Source organism: Pistacia vera, unplaced genomic scaffold, assembly GCF_008641045.1.
Source record: "Pistacia vera cultivar Batoury unplaced genomic scaffold, PisVer_v2 Contig304, whole genome shotgun sequence".
Taxonomy (NCBI): Eukaryota; Viridiplantae; Streptophyta; class Magnoliopsida; order Sapindales; family Anacardiaceae; genus Pistacia; species Pistacia vera.
In genome coordinates this window covers 383,024-401,981 of record NW_022196118.1, presented here as the reverse complement: position 1 = coordinate 401,981, position 18,958 = coordinate 383,024, and the positions used below count along the sequence as shown (strand labels likewise).

Sequence of the window (18,958 nt, the reverse complement as noted above, 5' to 3'; positions counted from 1 at the left end):
AGGTGAGTTATCACATTTATATGCAGCCAAATAGTTATACTTTCTTCCTTGATAATTTGGGAAAGGCTGAAATCTTGGAGGAGATGTGTAGAAGAAAAGGGAAGAAGAAAAGAGAAGGAGAAAGAAGAAAATAATAAGAGCGTTTTAGACTTTCCTGTTAATGTAGATGAAATTCACTAACATATCGGAAAATAACTGTTTGTTATTTCCAAATCTTTGGGGTACCAAATTGTCTTTCCAACAAACTTTGGTTCTGCCCAAAATTATCCACAAACCCTGAAAGTCTTCGTTTATGGACAAGTCAACAATCACATTAATGTGGTAGCATCAACCGTTCCTCAAATCAAGGAAAAAGAAGCAAAATATAAGGAGAGGAGAAGGAGAAAAACTATTATGCTACTAAGTTTGAAACACATCTGTCTATAAAAAGCTCAGTCTCTCATTTTTTGGCAAGTTAAGATTCATTAAGCACACACCCAGAGGGACTCGAACCCACAATCGCCTGATTAGAAGTCAGACGCCTTATCCATTAGGCCATGGGTGCTTCTCTGACTGTTCTTGTTAATATATCATATTAACGTGCCTGCCAAACATGATTTTGGAATAAAATAGTTTTGACACAGGATTCACATTTATTAAGTAGAGTAATGCTATAGTCACTGGGAATAGTGCACCGAATTTGTGTACCGAATGACGTGACAAAATCCTGACCTTCGATTAATATTCAGTTATAATTAATCGACGGTCAAGATTGTGTCACGTTATTCGGTGCACTACTCCCGGTGTCTTTATTATTTTCCTATTAAGTATCCATATAGGTGGAACAATCATCCTCAATTCCTCATTTTCTAAGACCACCTATAAAAACATTTTATATTTATCCAATTCTTAGACGCAAGAATACTGTTTCCCTATAATGAATAACTAATCCCAAAAACTGCATACCTAAATTGAACAACATTTTCTGATTTCTTAATTCCTTTCTTTAGATTTGAATCTTAAAAAGAAAAAAAAGAAACATGTGTTAAATTAAGTTACATTCACAGACACACGAAAGAAGAACATTCAGAATAGATCAAAGAGCAATGCTATACTTACAACTACGTCATACAACCATACAAAAAATAAAAGACATAGTAGTCATTTTACATAAATTTTATGTAATTTTTGCTTGGTTGTATGACTCAGTTGTAAGTAAAATATTTATTGACAGAATCATATCTTCCCAAAATTGTGGATTGCATAAAATCAGGGATTTCTTATTTTTAGGCATATGTTACAATATAATATTTTCCTTATTTGTAAATTTCCATACTTAGTTTCATTGTACACCTATATTTGTAAATTTCCATACTTAGTTTCATTGTACACCTATATATTTTGTAAAGCAGAATACAGAATAATATACACACAGAGTTATTCAAACAAGTCTCCCTTGTTTCTTAACATGGTATCAGCCTAGAAAAAGGTCTTGCAAAGCCATGGCTGACTCAGCCAACCCAACCTTCCTTCCCCTTGTCTTCTTCATCCCTCAGATTCACCAAGCTTAACCCTTGTCAATGGACTTCTAACCAGCGATTGACAGAATCATATCTTCCCAAAATTATGGATTGCATAAAATCAGAGATTTCTTATTTTTAGGCATATGTTACAATAGAATATTTTCCTTATTTGTAAATTTCCATACATAGTTTAATTGCACACCTATATATTTTGTAAAGCAGAATACAGAATAATATACACACAGAGTTATTCTTACACGTCTCCCTTGTTTCATTGTACACATTTTCCTATATTTGCTAATAAAAGTGTTTCTCCTTTTAGTCATTTATTTTGTGATATTTGGGGTGGATGTCACACTTCCTCTTTATGTGAGACTCGTTATTTCCTTACAATTGTTGATGATTTTTCCCTCACCACTTGGATATATCTTATGTGTTTCAAATTTGAAGCTTATACTCATTTAACGCATTTTTTTGCCCTTGTCCAAAATCAATTTAATACCACTGTTAAAATAATTAGAACTGATAATGGACAAGAATTTCTCTCTCATCAATTTCAAACCTATCTTCTTAATGGTGGCATTATTCATGAACGTACTTGTATTGAAACTCCTCAAAAAAATGGCGTTACAGAGCGTAAACACTGGCAACTTCTTAATGTTGCCCGCAGTCTACGTTTTCAAGCACACTTACCCCTTTATTTTTGGGGTGATTGTGTTCTCACCGCTGCATACCTCATCAATCGCACTCCTAATCGTACTCTCCAAAATAAATCACCCTTTGAGGTTTTTTTCAACAAAACACCCAACTATGATCACCTCTGTGTGTTTGGGTGTCTCTATTATGCACAAACTCTTCGTGCTCACCATGATAAATTTTCCCCCTGTGCCAATAAATGTGTCTTTCTCGGGTACCCCAACACCCACAAAGTATACAAACTCTACAATCTTGATACACAGTCCATTTTCTATTCTCGTGATGTCACCTTCTATGAACAACAATTCCCTTTTCAGGATATTCTAGACACCTCCTCCTCTCCTTCTCCATCTCCAATTATTCCTCTTCCCATCCCTGAACCCGTTTTACCTACTTCCCAAACACCTCGTAACCCTCTCGAAACCCCACCTTCACCACCTTCCCCACCTTCACCTCCACTCATCTCCTGTCCTCGTCACCACACTACACGGCCTGCCTATCTCCAGGACTACATATGCCCCACCTTACATACAGAGCCCACGACGTCTTTACCTGCTACAACGGCTTCAGGTACTACTCATCCCTTATCGACCTTTCTTTCATATTCTCGATTTTCTCCCTCACATATTACTTATTTAAATGCTTTCACCTCTTGCATTGAACCTTCATGCTATTCTGATGCTATCCGACACCCTCATTGGCGCAAGGCAATGTCCGCTGAGCTCCGAGCTCTAGAAGATAACTCCACTTGGATTCTCGAGCAACTTCCACCTTGTAAGAAACCCATTGGATGTAAATGTTTTCAAAACCAAACTCAAAGCTGACAGATCCATTGAGAGGTACAAAGCCTGATTGGTTGCCAAGGGCTACACTCAAGTTGAAGGTCTTGACTATTATGAGACTTTTGCTCCGGTTGCCAAAATGACCACTGTCCGCTGCTTATTGGCAATGGCTGCAACAAAAAATTGGATCATTTATCAGCTCAACGTCAACAATGCCTTCTTGCACGACGATCTTGATGAAGAAGTCTACAGGATCCTACCACCTGGCTATTGCACTTAGAGGGAGACCTATGTTTGTCGACTCAGAAAGTCCCTATATGGTCTCAAGCAAGCCTCCCGCAACTGGTTTTTCAAACTAACTACTGTGCTTCTTGATGCAGGTTTTCGCCAATCTCAGGCTGATCACTCATTATTCACTCTTGTCACTCATACCAGCATCATTATTGTTGTTGTATATGTTGATGAAATCTTAGTGGCAGGCAATGCTCTACCCCAAATTCAGTTTTTCAAGAACCTTATCTCCACTCACTTCAAAAACAAAGACCTTGGCTCTCTAAAGTTCTTTCTTGGCCTCGAAGTTGCACGTACTTTTACAGGCATTTTCTTGAATCAGCAAAAATATGCTCTGGATATACTTTCTGATAGTGGTCAACTTGGTGCCCGGACTGCCTCCTTTCCAATGGAACAACATTTGAAGCTTTCCAATGAAGATGAATCTTTACTTCCTGATCCTAGCATTTATCGTCGTCTAGTTGGTTGTCTCATTTATTTGACCATCACTCGACCTTACATTGTTTATGCCATCAACATTCTTAGTTAGTTCATGCATGCCCCTCGTGTTCCTCATATGACTGCTGCTACATGTGTTCTCTATTACATCAAAGGGAGTCCCGACCAAGACATTTTTTTCTCTTTCTCTAACACCACACAAATTACAGCTTAGACTAATTCTGATTGGGCTAGTTGTCCCACCACACACTGTTCCACCACATGTTACTTCATCCAGCTCGGTACCAGTCCGATCTCGTGGCGTACAAAAAAACAAGCTACCGTTGCTCGTTCTTCCTTTGAAGTTGAATATCATGCCATGGCTGTCACCACTTGTGAGCTCACTTGGCTAAAGCAACTTCTCACTGATCTTGGCCTCCCTCATCCTGAGCCTTTCAACCTACTGTGACAATCAGTCTACACTTCACATTGCCCACAATCCAGTGTTCCATGAACGTACTAAACACATTGAGATCGATTGCCACATCATTCACGATAAAATTCGCTCCGGTCTTCTCAAAGAAGTTCACACTTCTTCTGTTCTTCACATGAGCAAATTGCAGATATCTTTACCAAAGCTTTAGGCCAGGAACTTTTCCATCATTTCTCACGCAAGTTGGGCATTATGGATCTCCATGCGCCAACTTAAGGGGGATTATTGACAGAATCATATCTTCCCAAAATTATGGATTGCATAAAATCAGAGATTTCTTCTTTTTAGGCATATGTTACTATATAATATTTTCCTTATTTGTAAATTTACATACTTAGTTTCATTGTACACCTATATATTTTGTAAAGCATAATACATAATAATATACACACAAAGTTATTGAAACACGTCTCCATTATTTCTTAACAACATTATTGATAGATCCAAACCCGACGTTCATTTTGGATCTATTTAAGAATCCAGACACAACAAAAGCCCCAAGAACCGCCATTTCCATGAAATGGGTGGCAACTGACAAGAAGAATATTATGCTGACTTCTCTTGCAGTTTTTATTCCATGCTTGGGTGTCAAAATGTTTAGCATCAATCTGCTGTCAATGCCACTCATGATATATATTATGAACAATAATATTGAAATGCGAATATGGAAAAAAAATATGTGACATTTATTTACATATCATCTGGGCATGGAATGAGAATCACATATTCTCATTCCTAATTATATTAAGATATGATTTTCTTTACTTTATTATTGAGATTGTATCATTATTTGTAATATTTTATATCCTTACATGGTTATCACACTTTTGTATAAATAGGTTGTGTATTCACAACTCAATACAATTAAATTGAATTTATCTCAAATATCTCTTAGGTATACTCTGATCATTTCAGTTGTCTCTCTTGCCCTCTCAAAGATATCTCTCAAGCATACTACAGTTCTCTTCAATTGCCTTTTTTACTCTCTCAATTCTAAGATGGTATCAAAGCATCTAGTTTTAGGACAATGAGTAGCTATTCATATGGATATATGCATGTCTAGCTGTTTATATGAATATATGCATGTTTAGAAAAATTATGTTAACAAGACGATAAATATCTAAAAATGTTGGGTTTTAAATGGGACCATTTGTGACCCTTCCAGTGTTTCCTAGGAATTTTCCTAGTGTATATTGAATCATTTTCAACTCTTATTACTATCCTGAGTTATTGAGTTGTTTCGTTAATCAATGCACTCTAGCCTCAAGTTTTGCTTTAACTTGTAAGATGCATAGGCACTTGAGTTAGATAATGTCTTCCATAATTAAGCTTTCGCTAATCAATCTGCTATAATCTAATGGCAGACAATATTCGCATCCACTACGCAAGTTTGGGGTTTATGACTTATACATACCACAAGCTTGAGGTGAGGCCCGGCTTAACCCCTAGGCAGGTGAGGCCCCTACCTTTTTGGGGGCCTAAATTATTTTTTAAAGTATTTTTTAATATATTTATAATTTTTCAATTCTCATCAATCCACCATGTACTATCGCATATGCCTATCTCTATCCAAAATAATTTTTTTAAGAGTTTTTTAATATATTTATAATTTCTCAATTTCTATCAATCCCACTATATGTCCAATCAGCTATGCCTATCTCTAAACTTGAAACACAATTGGCGGCTCATTTTTCCGTTGAAAATTGAAACACCTTCACGCATCTCTCCAACTCTCAAATGTCAAATCACATCTCTTCTCTCCCCCAAATATGAAAGACAATTTCTTATATAAACCTCATTTCACTTAAAGTTTTCTCATCTTTTACTCTTATTATTCTCAACTCAGTTTACTCTCTTATCTCTCCTTTCTCATCTCTTGTCTCTCCTTTCTCATCTCTATTACGTAAATTTATCAAATGAACGTGATTCACATTATTATTTTTATGCAAGGTTATAAGAGCTTTAAATCATTTTACTCTTAGCATTCTCAACTGATTTTACTTTATATTTGATCAAGTGAATAAGTGATTTACATTATTATTTTTATACAGGGTAATAATATAAGATTTTAGAGTATCAACATAGCAAAAAGCAAAATCAGGAGCATAAATCAGGTGCTAAAGTTCCTTCTTAATTTTTATAATTATTTTTATTTTAGCAAAATAATATTAAGAGCTCTAAATTATTTATGCTTTGAATATAGATGTCTACTAGGAAGTATGAATCTGAATTTGAAAAACGTAAGGAAAAAAAAAAAGAATAGAATAACTAATTCAATCCCAAAAAGGTGCACTTGATAAATTTGTTATTAATACAAAACACCAAATACTAGAAAAACCAAATGAAGATTTAAATGAAAAATCAATTGAAAATTGTGAAGAAATTTTTAAAGATAACAATTCAAATTCATCAAATACTAGTGAATAGTATCATGAAAATTTAGAAGAAGAAATTTCATTCGACAAAAATAAAAATATTAATGATAAAGATAAAATAACTATTAAAAATATTTATGATCCAGTACGCTGCAATAATTTAGACACAAACTTATATGATTTATTAGTTGAGAAAGGTCCAATTAGACAAGTTTTAGATTTTCCAAGAGATGAAAATTCTAGACGCTTTTCTACAATTCATTACATTCGAAAATTATCACATGGAGAAAAACATGATAGAAAATGGCTAGTATATTCAAAAGAATTAAATAAAGTATTTTGTTTTTGTTGTAAATTATTTAGTTTAAAAGTAAATACAATTCAATTAGCAAATGGAGGGTGTGGAGATTGGAAAAATCTTAGTGCCAAGCTTAAAAGTCACGAAACAAGCAATGAACATACTATAAATATGAACATTTGTGTTGATGTTGAGATGAGATTGCTTCAAAACAAAACAATTGATAAATATTTACAAGAGAAAATAAATAAAGAGAAAGAGCATGGGAAGAATGTACTATTAAGAATTATAGCAGTTGTAAAAAATCTTTCAAAAAATAATTTAGCATTTCGTGGTACAAATGAGAAGATTTATCAAGAAAATAATGGAATTTTTTTAAGTTTAATTGAAATGATTGCTGAGTTTGATCCAATAATGCAAGAACACCTTAGACGTATTCAAAATGGAGAAATTCATACTCATTATCTTGGTCATAATATACAAAATGAGTTGATAACTATTTTAGCATTAGAAATAAGAAATTCCATTATTAAAAAAAAAATCAAAGAATCAAAATATTTTTCAGTTATACTTTATTGTACCTCAGATACAAGTCATCAAGAACAAATGTCACTTATATTAAGATGTATAGATATTTTAATAAGTCCAATAAAAATAGAAGAATACTTTATAGATTTTATAAAAGTGGATTATACTTCTGGTTAAGGCTTTTTTAATGTTCTCACAAGTATATTAAAAAATCTTGAACTTGATGTAAATAATGTGAGAGGACAAAGATATGATAATGGGTCTAATATGAAACGTAAACATCAAGGTGTGCAAAAAAGATTATTAGATATAAATTCTAGAGCATTTTATACATCATGTGGTTGTCACAGTCTTAATTTAGTTCTTTATGATATGGCTAATTCATGTGCTAATGCTATTACATTTTTTGGAGTGACACAACGTGTATCCTCATTATTTTCTTCTTCTACAAAACGATAGAAAATTTTGCAAGATCATGTTTCTAATTTGACACTTAAGCCATTATCACAAACATGTTGGGAAAGTCATGCTGAAAGTGTTAAAGCAATAAAATTTCAATCTCCACAAATAAGAGATGCTTTATATCAATTAGCAAAAACTAGTGAAGATCCTAAAACAAAAAGTGAAGCTATTTCTTTAGTAACACATGAGATTGAAAATTTTGAATTTCTATTAGACATGAATATTTGGTATGAAATGTTATTTGCTGTTAATACAGTTAGTAAATATTTACAATCTGAAAATATGGATATTGTTGTTGCAACAGATCAGTTGAAAGGTCTTGTTTCATTTTTTGAAAAATATAGAAAAAATGGGTTTACATCTTCTATGATTTCTGCTAAAGAGATTGTAGAGCAAATAAATATAGAACCAAAATTTCATGAAAACGTATAATAAAGAGAAAAAAATAATTTGATGAGAATGAAAACGAAGAGATGAAATTGTCTGCTGAAGAATCTTTTAGAATAAATTATTTCACATATTTAGTTGATCATGTCATTTCCTAACTTCAAAGTAGGTTTAAACAATTTGAAATATATAGTAATAATTTTGGTTTCATTTATAATATAGAAAAGTTAAAATTGCTTAATGATGATAGTTTGCAGAAACATTGTTTAAATCTTGAAAACTTTTTAAAACATGACATGCTCTTTGATATTGATGGTTTAGATTATATTCAGAAAGAAGTTTTTCAAAATTAAAGTTAATAAAATCTTATTTGCGTTCAACTATATCATAAAAAATATTAGGTAATTTGGCTATATTATCAATTGAAAAAGATTTAGTTTCTAAACTTGAATATAAAAATTTAATTAGTGATTTTGCATCTTAAAAGGCAAGAAAAATAAATTTGAAATAATTTTTTAATATATGCTTATATTATTAGAAGGCCTCTAAAGTAACTCTTGCTTAGGGTCACAAATGTTCTTGAGACGGCCCCGACTTGAAAAGGAATGTTAATACGCAAATATGAGAAGAAAATATATGACATTAATTCACATATCATCTGGACATTGAATGAAAATCACATATTCTTGTTCCTAATTATACTAAGATATGATTTTCTTTGTTTTATTATTGAGATTGTATCATTATTTGTAATATTTCATATCCTTACAAAGTCAATTGAATTTCTCTTAGATATCTCTTGGGCATACTCCGATAATTTCAGTTGTCTCTCTTACACTCTCAAAAATATCTCTTGCACATACTGTTGCTCTTTTCAATTGTATCTATTGCCCTCTCAATTCTATCAAATAATAGTGTTTGGATATTATATAACTAGGTATTTATATGATATGTGGAGGGAGTTTAATTAGATTTGGCATCAACCTTTCCTGTCTTTTTGTTCTTTGTTAATAACGAGCCAAGAATGTTGGCTGCCACTTCTGCAACCGCAAGACCAGTAGCCCTCTAATAACTGTAAAAGTGAGAAGAAGATGGTACAGTTAACATTAATGGTGCACTCTTCTTCTTGTTAATAAACTGGGAAATTAAAAGATTAAATAGTTGAGACTTGAGAGGATCTATACATGTGCTGAGTAACATAAAAACTGTCTTGTCTTTTGTTTAGATTAACTATTGAAGTGGTGGAAGTGAAAGTTAATTTATGTGGCCTGAAAGATAAATAATTCAAATAATATTTTATAATACAAGTTTCACATTCTCTCGTTCTCATTAAATACATTATCATTCACAAGTAAAAGTATTTGCGCATGCTAATTTGTATGTGATAAGGAGTCTAGTTAAACGTGATTTACGAGATCTGATGCAGATTTTAAGGGAGAGATTAACTCGTTTTCAATATATATATATATATATATATATATATCCAGAAACTTGAGCATAGTGTAGACTGCGAAGTTTGTAGAACTCATGAATAGACAACTTAAAAATAATCTTCTTCATTCACAATGAACAGCTTTGATGAAGACATTAAAATAGGAGGAAAGGATAGCTGGGCTTCAACCAATCTCAGCAAGGGTTATCAAAAGAGGATCTAATATGATCTCCCAAGATCAAGTTCTTTATATAATAAAAGAGTAAGAGAAGGATTTAACATGGTCTTTTAAAAGGAGAATGTAACATGGTCTCCCAAGTTTAAGTCCTTGAAGGTGAAAAAACAAGAGAATGATCTAATATAGTCTTCCAAGTTCGAGTCCCCATGATTGCTGATAGGAGTCTAGAGCTCTTATCTGATCAATAATTCTAAGACTTGAGTCTTAGAAGGATTAATTGAGATACATGTAAATTGGTAGTGTAATCGCTCATGCTGAACAGTAGTCAAGGGTAATAGGCCCGAGTCACTTTTGTTGCAATTTGCAAATATATGTATAGGCCACCCAATTTGTAGAATTGGGACAGAACTCAGGTAGCCCAATGATGGGNGTGGCAATCACCTACGTGTCAATACAACTACGTTGACATTACTAATGGTTCATCGACAAATCCGACAAGATTGAGTGGCCAGTATCTGATAGAATTTGTGTCGGGCCAACAATTCGAGGAACATCACAATGGTCTACAGTGGTGTGCCGCGCTGTTAGATTAAAATTCTTAAATAGTATATTATTGTATAATAAGCAGGGTTTAATATTTTTAATTAGAGAGTTGTTCAGGGGACATTTCTTTATAGAAATAAATAAATAAATAGAAATAGTTGTAGTAGTAAGCAAATTGATAATTAAATTAAATGATTAATCAAACTGGAAACAATAACATCTTAATTGAGCAATATGAACTCTTTCCATGTGAATGGTGTTTTCATGGAAATAGCATATTTCTTATCAAAAATAAAATGTAATTTAATAAGGAAAGAGTTAAAGTGAGTCTTATATAAGGCTAAACTAATGTGAGGAAGACCATCCTAACCTCTTTTACTACCAATTGTACTATGCCGCGTGGAATTTTATTTTCTATCAAAATACCACATGATTAATAGTAAATTATGAAACGATTTACTTAAAGATTTTTTTTTTTTTAATTTTTGTTGTTAACTGTGCAGGTATTAAGTTTTATGATGCAAATTTATGATTCATCGATTGATGAGTTTTGAAAACTATCATTACCCTCGTTCTCAATTCTCAAAACCACAATTTGATAGTCGGGAAAGAGAATATTGTTATTTAATAAAGTTTAATATCTTTTATATGTTCATCTCATATAAGAAGTAGAAAATCTCCATTTGTTTAGACTTCAAATCAAAATTTGGATTAATAATGTTGTATATTTAATTATTTATACGAGACGAGTGATAATGCACATTTTCGTGCAATGAGACACATATCAATAGGAAGATGAGCAAGTTTTGCACTCAATTTTCATTAACACTCCCTCTTTATGTGTTTAACTTGAAATATCTCCATTTGCTATTACATGTTTATGTGCATCATACATTTTGGATAAGCATTATTGTTGTATTTCCTTCAAAGAAATGGTGGAGCAAATTGGCCTCCAATTCTCACTACATAGTCCAAGAAAAGACAGTTTTCCAGAGACTTTTTGGTAACCCTGCATTAAGATGAGAACTCTTCGAAAGCGAAAAAATTACCCAATGAATGTGTGACATGTCAACACGAGTGACATACATGAACTCCTTCATTTCCAGTGGTATGTGCATCCGTCCTACATAAGTTTTTACCCTTGAAAGCACATAACAAGTTTGGCTAGACAAAAGATTGCACCAAAAATGTCAAAATGTGTCAAAGATTTTACAGCAAAAGCATAGGCTTCTGCAGATGAATACAAAAATATGAATCGGGTTTTGTTACTTCCTGTCAATTGGGGCATTGTAGTTTTGGCAACATACACAGATGGTAATCACCTGATTTCTAGTAGGAAAAGAATTATTTGAAGATGGAAACAACAATTAATGTCATTATATGTAGCAATAAGCATCATTACTTACAATGGGACATGTCCCATTACCATATAGGAGCCACATTTTAGATATGGAGGAAAAGGTAGTTGTCCCACTAATATTGTCTCTATATATCCCACCTCTTTTTAACACGGAACATTAATGCCGATGATTTGATGTCATCTTGTGGCACTTGGAGCATAAACTGGACTTTCATCTTCATTGGCGCTGTCTTTGCCTTGCCCACTTCGTCTCCGACCTGAGATTTGAAAATAGGAGTCATGAAGTCATCATGATAGCTCATTTTGATGAAAAAAATCTCAAGCAAAGAGGTTTTCAAATGACCTTCTATCGAGGTAAAAATGTTAAGAACCACTTACCCAGAGAGATGCCCAGCCTAGACGCGCCTCTGAGTCATAACCAGCTTTGAATTTGAAGTCTTTGCCATAGGTGTGCTTGTACACCGCACTCCAGAAGTTGGAATCAAAATTGTACCAGTAGCTGCATTGTAATTAAAAACAATGAACAATCAAAAACATCATGATTGACAAACCAAGCTGCATGAAAGTCCATTAAGCACTTTACAATAAAGGATTTAGCCATTCGATACCTCAGTTAAAAGGACTTCACATCACAGCATTTCCTACTTTCCAGAACTAAGAGAGCTTTCATTTCTAACATAAATTTCAAGTCATAATACTCNAAGTTAAAACATTAGTCTTGTTTCTTCAATCCAAAAGGAACTTACATTCACAGGTTGTTCTCCCCCAATGAAGAACATATACCAGCAATTTCATATTCAGAAAGAGCAATTGCTCTATGAAGTTGAGCTCTAGAAGTTTATGCCTCATCTATTTTTCTCCCATATACTGCCAAACACTCCTGTTCAATCTCAATTATTGTCTGATCCCTTTCAACATCAGGCTCTCCAACTTCATCCCATATTTTCTAATTTCAAAAATAATTAACAGAAAAGACTGCCAACATTACCATCCACCAACAGAAAAAACACCAACAAAAATGTTGGAATATAATAATAGTAGTAGCATCAACCAAATAAATTCATTCTAAATTACTAAAACTAACAAATGATTTTAAATGGTTTGATTTGAGTTAAATTCATTTTACAAGCTTTCCCATCTCTCTTTTATAAATAACAAAAGTTTTTTTAATAATTCAAGCTACAAATAAAGGCAAGACAACATTATAATATGTTAAACACTTGGTCACCTTTCTTCTACTGGGATCTCCCCACCAAAAAACAATGAGATAAAAAAGATGAGAACACGATTCATCGATGCTTATGTGATAACGTCGACCCCAAAAAGATGCAAAAAAATTTTAAAAAAAAAAAAAATTCAAGATCAACTCTAACGAACATGGCAAATAGCCTTGTTATTAGTTAATCAGGACCTCATTTCATTAAAATTAATACCATCTCAATATTAGAAGCTCAAGCCTCAAGCTGTCCATTCCTCTCCTCCATTGTCTTCTGCAATCTACAAATCTCTTCCTCTATTTTCTTAGCCTTTGTAACGGAGATCAAGGTGCTGACCAAGTTGATATTCTCAAGATCCTTTGCAAGGAATTAGCGGTCCAATGACTAGGGCAAAGACAAAGAGGATGAAAGAGGCTTTACAAGGCTTAATCATGGAAATGCAATACAAAGAGGTTGTACTAGAAGACTCTAAGACTAAATTCGAAGATTTCAAAGCTTCACCAAGGATAACTATTATCTTTTTATGCAAGGGGTAGATTCGGAAGATCAAGTTGGATGCAAGGATTAATTTAGGAATTAATTTTCGTTTATTTAATCTTAGGCTTTTTTTTATGTTTTAATTATCATTAGATTCTTTAGTCTTTTATTTATTTACGGTTTATTTGAGTCCAATTCGCTTGTACATAGGCCCAACCCATTTTTCAATTAGCCAGGGTTTTCTTTTAGGGTTTGTTGCTTATAAAAAGGGACAGCCATGTTATTTTTTGGAGAACACATTATTATCAATTGAAGTTTATTTTAGAAAGCTATTTGCTTTGCCTTCTTGTGTTCTTGATTGAATGTTTGAATCTCAACTTATCAACGGGAGTGATCAACCTTTGTGGCGTCTCAAGATTAGGGTTTTAAGGACTTAGTTTACTTAGGATTTTAATTCGATCATCCTCAACACATTTCTAGCAAACCAAATTGTTCATATTCCATCATTTGGTATCAGAGCTTTGGTTGTTAGAAATAGGTTATTTATCTCCAATACTCTTTGTTTGCGTTCTTAATTAAAAAAAAAAAAAAAAAAAGCCCAATATTAAACAAACAGAAAATTAATTCATAAATTAATCCTTGCATCCAACTTCATCTTCCGAATCTACCCCTTGCATAAAAAGATAATAGACCATCCTTGGTGAAGCTTTTAGAGGTTTCCCACACAAAGAAAATCAAAATTGTAGCCTCAAGGAGATGAATCTTTTCAAGTCTTGGAGTGGATCAATGAAAATGCCTACAAACTAGATTTGCCAAGCGACTATAGTAATATTAGTGCAACTTTTAATGTTGCTGATTTATCTTTGTTTGATGTAGGAGATTTGAAGACGAATCCTTTCGAAGAGGAAGGGAATAATGGAGATCGAGGTGCTAACTAAGTTGATGTTCCCAAATATTCTCAAGATATTTTGCAAGGAATTGGCGGTCCAATGACTAGGGCAAAGACAAAGAGGATGAAAGAGGCTTTGCAAAGCTTGATCATGGAAGTGCAATACAAAGAGATTGTACTAGAAAACTCTAAGGCTAAATTCAAATATTTCAAAGTTTCACCAAGGGTGGTATATTATCTTTTTATGCAAGGGGTAGATTCAAAAGATCAAATTGGATGCAAAGAATAATTTAGGAATCAATTTTAGTTTATTTAATCTTGGGCTTTTTTTATATGTTTTAATTATCATTAGATTCTTTAATCTTTTATTTATTTAAGGTTTATTTAAGCCCAATTTGCTTATACTTAAGTCTAACCCATTTTTCAATTAGCTAAGGTTTCTTTTAGGGTTTGTTGCTTATAAAAAGGGGCAACCATGTTATTTTTTGGGGAACAAATTATTATCAGTTGAAGTTTATTTCAGAAAGCTATTTGCTTTGCCTTCTTGTGTTCTTGATTGAATGCTTAAATCTCGACTTATCAAATGGAGTGATCAACCTTTGTGGCGTCTCAAGATTAGGATTTTAAGGACTTAGTTTGCTTAGGGTTCTAATTCGATCATCCTCAACACGTTCCTAGCAAACCAACTTGTTCCTATTCCATCACTTTGTTTCTGCATCCTGTGAAAAAACCATAAACCAATTAAACTCAATTCTAATAAACAATTTCAAACTCACCCCACTTGACCCCAAAAACAAAAAGTTCCCCAAAAGGCAAAAATGATTGAATCCAAGGCTTTAACAAAAAGAAACACTTGTGAATTGATCATCAAAACAACACAAAAAGAATTCAAATCAAGAATCAAATTACAAACCTGTCTTGCTAGGTTCTCTTTAACAAAAGACTGCTCTTGAGATGCCAAACGGCTCCTAACCTCCTTCAGCTCAGCTGCTGAAGACACAACATTTCTTCCAAAACTTTGCTTCTTTTCTTTCAAATCCTTCAACAAAGGATCAATATCTCTAACAGCAAGTGATGATGACATGGATGATCGATCAAAAATCAACCTCATCTTATTAAAATTAATACCTTCTCAATATTAGAAGCGCAAGCCTCAATCTGTTCATTCCTCTCCTCCAATGTCTTCTGCAATCTACAAATCTCTTCATCCATGTTCTTAGCCTTTGTTTCTGCCTCCTGTGAAAAACCATAAACCAATTAAACTCAATTCTAATAAACAATTTCAAACTCATCCCCCTTGACCCCACAAACCAAAAGTTCCCCAAAAGGCAAAAATGATTGAATCCAAGGCTTGAACAAAAAGAAACCTTATGAATTGATCATCAAAACAACACAAAAAGAATTCAAATCAAGAATCAAATTGCAAACCTGTCTTGTTAGGTTCTCTTTAACAAAAGACTGCTCTTGAGATGTCAAACGGCTCCTAAAAAAGGATCAATATCTCTAACAGCAAGTGATGATAAGTTGGATGATCGATCAAAGTTGATCAAAAATCAACCTCATTTCATTAAAATTAATACCTTCTCAACATTAGAAGCTCAAGCCTCAAGCTGTCCATTCCTTTCCTCCAATGTCTTCTGCAATCTACAAATCTCTTCCTCCGTGTTCTTAGCCTTTGTTTCTGCCTCCTGTGAAAAAAACCATTAACAAATTAAACTCAATTCAAATAAAAATTTCAAACTCGCCCCACTTGACCAACAAAAAGTTCCCCAAAAGGCAAAAATGATCTATCAGAAGAATTATCAAGTCTCTTATCATGGATAGAGGGGAAATATTTCCATTACAACCAGAAGCACTTGAAGGAGCACTAAATGAAAAAGGCAATGACCCAGATAGTCTTCTTAAGGGAAAGGAATAGACAAGGTCTCCGGACTCATGTTCAGGGATCTTTCTTGTAAATTTGGAGATATCACAAGATCAGCAGAAGTAGTAGTACACAACTCATTGGGCTGATAAGCAAAGATGTTTAAGTCTCTGGATGTCTGAGCAGTGCCACCACTGTCTTGGCAGTGTTCATCAGTCAGGTCGCATACAGCAGCACTTTTCTCCTCAAATACCATTCCATTTGGTGGTTTGATTGAATCAATTGCCTTTTTTCCCGTAACTCTACAATCTTTTTTATCTGAACAAGTATCGGGAATTCTTTCAATATCAAAACTTTGTTCCAGCACCTCAGGGTTCCTGCTTTCTGCTTTCACTTTGAAATTGTATATATCATAACGAAGAGTTGAAGATAATTCCAATTTCTTACTTACGGAACAGTTCCAATGATTCTTTATTGAATTCTCAGTCCTGCAAATACCAAAAAAAATATGCTCAACCTTGTTCAGATGCAATATCCCAAAGTAAAATGCAACTTCTTCAGTTTGCCATAAAATTGAACTGGTCAGACTAATGTTAGCTCGTATAAGTAAATGAAACATCAGAGTATGTCTGAACAGGTCTAAATAAGCCAAAACACGTCTTTATTGGATTTCCATAAACATTTTTCATAGCAAAAGAAAGTTCACAAAAAATATTTGGGTTCAGGACGATATATTAGTATATATAATAGCAGCTTTAATGTTTCTCAAGTCATGCAATAAAACAAGATGCACCCCTTTTTCGGCACCAGTCAAGAGTATTTACTCCTATGTTTTTCCCCATGTTTTCATGTATTTTAGTAAATACCTTCCAGGCAGAAACTTTGCCATCTCAGCCCATTTGTTCCCACACGTTCCATGGCACCTAATAAGAGTTGATTCCTCCTCTTTGGTCCATGCAGTTCTTTTTATATCTGGATTTAAATGGTTGTGCCATCTGAACAGAAAAATCAACAATTAAATCAAAAATCTCTTTCATCTATTTAGGAGGAAAGGGTCTAATTTTGAAGAGAAACATAATATAAGATAGAGCTAAAACAAGTGCGAAATATAGCTAAAGTAATTAGAAGAGTGAAGGAAATAATGATATTTATCTGCAATAGTGCACTAGATGTAGTGAAGAACCTTTCTCAGCATTGCTTGCCTATACGGCCTGGCAAGTGTTTTGCTATCTCAGCCCATTTCTTCTTCCCCTGCTTCTCAACGAGCTCAATTATAAGATCATCTTCCTGGGGATGCAGAGAAAAAAAAATGAGAAACACTAAATTTTTTCCCCAAAATAAATAGAGCTGCTATGATTTGATATGAACCTCCTTGGTCCAGGATCCTTTGACCAGATTAGGATTGAGAACCTTCTGCCAACGGTGCAAGCACTGAACATCTGTTCTATCAGGAACACATTCCGCTGCAAAATTATCAAAGTTTATTAGAGCACAAGACACCATAACAAAGAGAGATCAGGCATGTGTTGTTACGTACCAATCTTCTTCCAATTTTTGCCCCTGAACTTTTCAACAGCAAATGCTAAAATTTTGTCCTGTCAATAAAAGAACAAAGTTATATAAATAGATTGTCAGTTGTAAATTTCAAGTTCTTAGCTGAACATCAGACAATTAGAGGTTTTCAAAAAATAAATACCCCACTTACAGAATAACTATGACTGTGTAATAAAGAAGTAACAATTAATATAGACACATATAGCACATGCAATTGATTGAAAACCCAATTGTTCAAGCAAAATAATTAAATAAGAAATACAATTGATCTCTATCTTTTCAAGCAACAACAATCGCAAAAAATAACCTCTACATACTGACCTCCTCCTCTGTCTAGCCTCCCTTTGTCGATCGTCTGCTAGGACCCGTCATCCTCCTAAATATACAACAAAAAACCTTACCACTGTCACAAATATTTGTGCCATGTAATCAAATATGAAAGACTCTCTATAAAAAAAAATATACTAAAACGCCAAAAAAAATCTACTTATTTTACCGTTGCCAAACAGATACATATTCTATTCATGAAACCATGCCAATTACCATTAAATAACGGTATATTAAATAATAAATAATACACGAAGAGAAGAAACAAATAAACAAACCCTAGCATATAGACTTGCTTTACTTCAGCTTTCTCAAAAGTAACCACACCCTCCTCCTCCTCCTCCTCCTCCTTTTTGTCATCAAAATCACTCTCTTTAACTTCTCCCATACTTTCACAATGACAATTTTGCCTTAATGAAGCATTAAATAATAAATACAAAAGCCAAACCCTAAATCATATATTTAAAAAAAAAAACTTAAGGCCAACCTTGTAATTCAAGGTGAATAATGATAATGTCACAATGGTCAAACAAGAAACACAGTAAAGAAAAGAAAGATGAAAGCAGAATCAAAGGAAGCGTTTATCCAAATGCTTCTTAAAACGGTTTATTGATTTGAAAAAAAAGACTTGTAAAGGCTAAAAAGAAGAAGAAGAAGAAGAAGAAGAAAAAGAAGGAAACAGATAGGGTTGATAGGAGAGTGAGATAATAATTAGAAGAAAACAAATAAAAATTCCGAAAAGATTGTTAAATAAAGAGAGGAAGAGAGAAGATTAGGTTTGGGAGTGACAGAGAGAAAAGTTCGCGGGAAAGAGAAGCAGTAGTGCAGTAGAGTTTGCAAAAGAAAGAGAGTCCAAACGGCAATAAGATTCAAAATATGAACATGA

The 18,958-nt window shown here is 33.4% G+C and overlaps 2 protein-coding genes, 1 long non-coding RNA gene and 1 other non-coding gene across 4 annotated transcripts; 1 reads left to right on the top strand and 3 right to left on the bottom strand.

The window, feature by feature from the left end:
* Positions 1–471: 471 nt before the first annotated feature.
* On the bottom strand, positions 472–544 carry TRNAR-UCU. Its single transcript has one exon. It is a non-coding gene; the product is annotated as a tRNA-Arg (tRNA).
* A 2,364-nt stretch (positions 545–2,908) lies between these two features.
* LOC116135863 (uncharacterized mitochondrial protein AtMg00810-like) lies at positions 2,909–3,800 on the top strand. Its single transcript, XM_031421570.1, has 2 exons — positions 2,909–2,990; positions 3,361–3,800. The coding sequence occupies exons 1-2, from the start codon at positions 2,909–2,911 to the stop codon at positions 3,798–3,800; spliced, it is 522 nt and encodes a 173-aa protein (XP_031277430.1).
* A 7,928-nt stretch (positions 3,801–11,728) lies between these two features.
* LOC116135851 lies at positions 11,729–12,272 on the bottom strand. The gene is made up of 2 exons (XR_004128945.1): positions 12,123–12,272; positions 11,729–12,001 (listed from the first exon to the last, which is right to left on the bottom strand). It is a non-coding gene; the product is annotated as an uncharacterized LOC116135851 (long non-coding RNA).
* Positions 12,273–15,925: 3,653 nt separating this feature from the next.
* LOC116135862 (transcription factor MYB3R-4-like) lies at positions 15,926–18,460 on the bottom strand. Its single transcript, XM_031421569.1, has 8 exons — positions 18,351–18,460; positions 17,897–17,909; positions 17,729–17,786; positions 17,560–17,654; positions 17,390–17,478; positions 17,058–17,186; positions 16,301–16,679; positions 15,926–16,015 (listed from the first exon to the last, which is right to left on the bottom strand). The coding sequence occupies exons 1-8, from the start codon at positions 18,458–18,460 to the stop codon at positions 15,926–15,928; spliced, it is 963 nt and encodes a 320-aa protein (XP_031277429.1).
* Between the last annotated feature and the right edge of the window lie 498 nt (positions 18,461–18,958).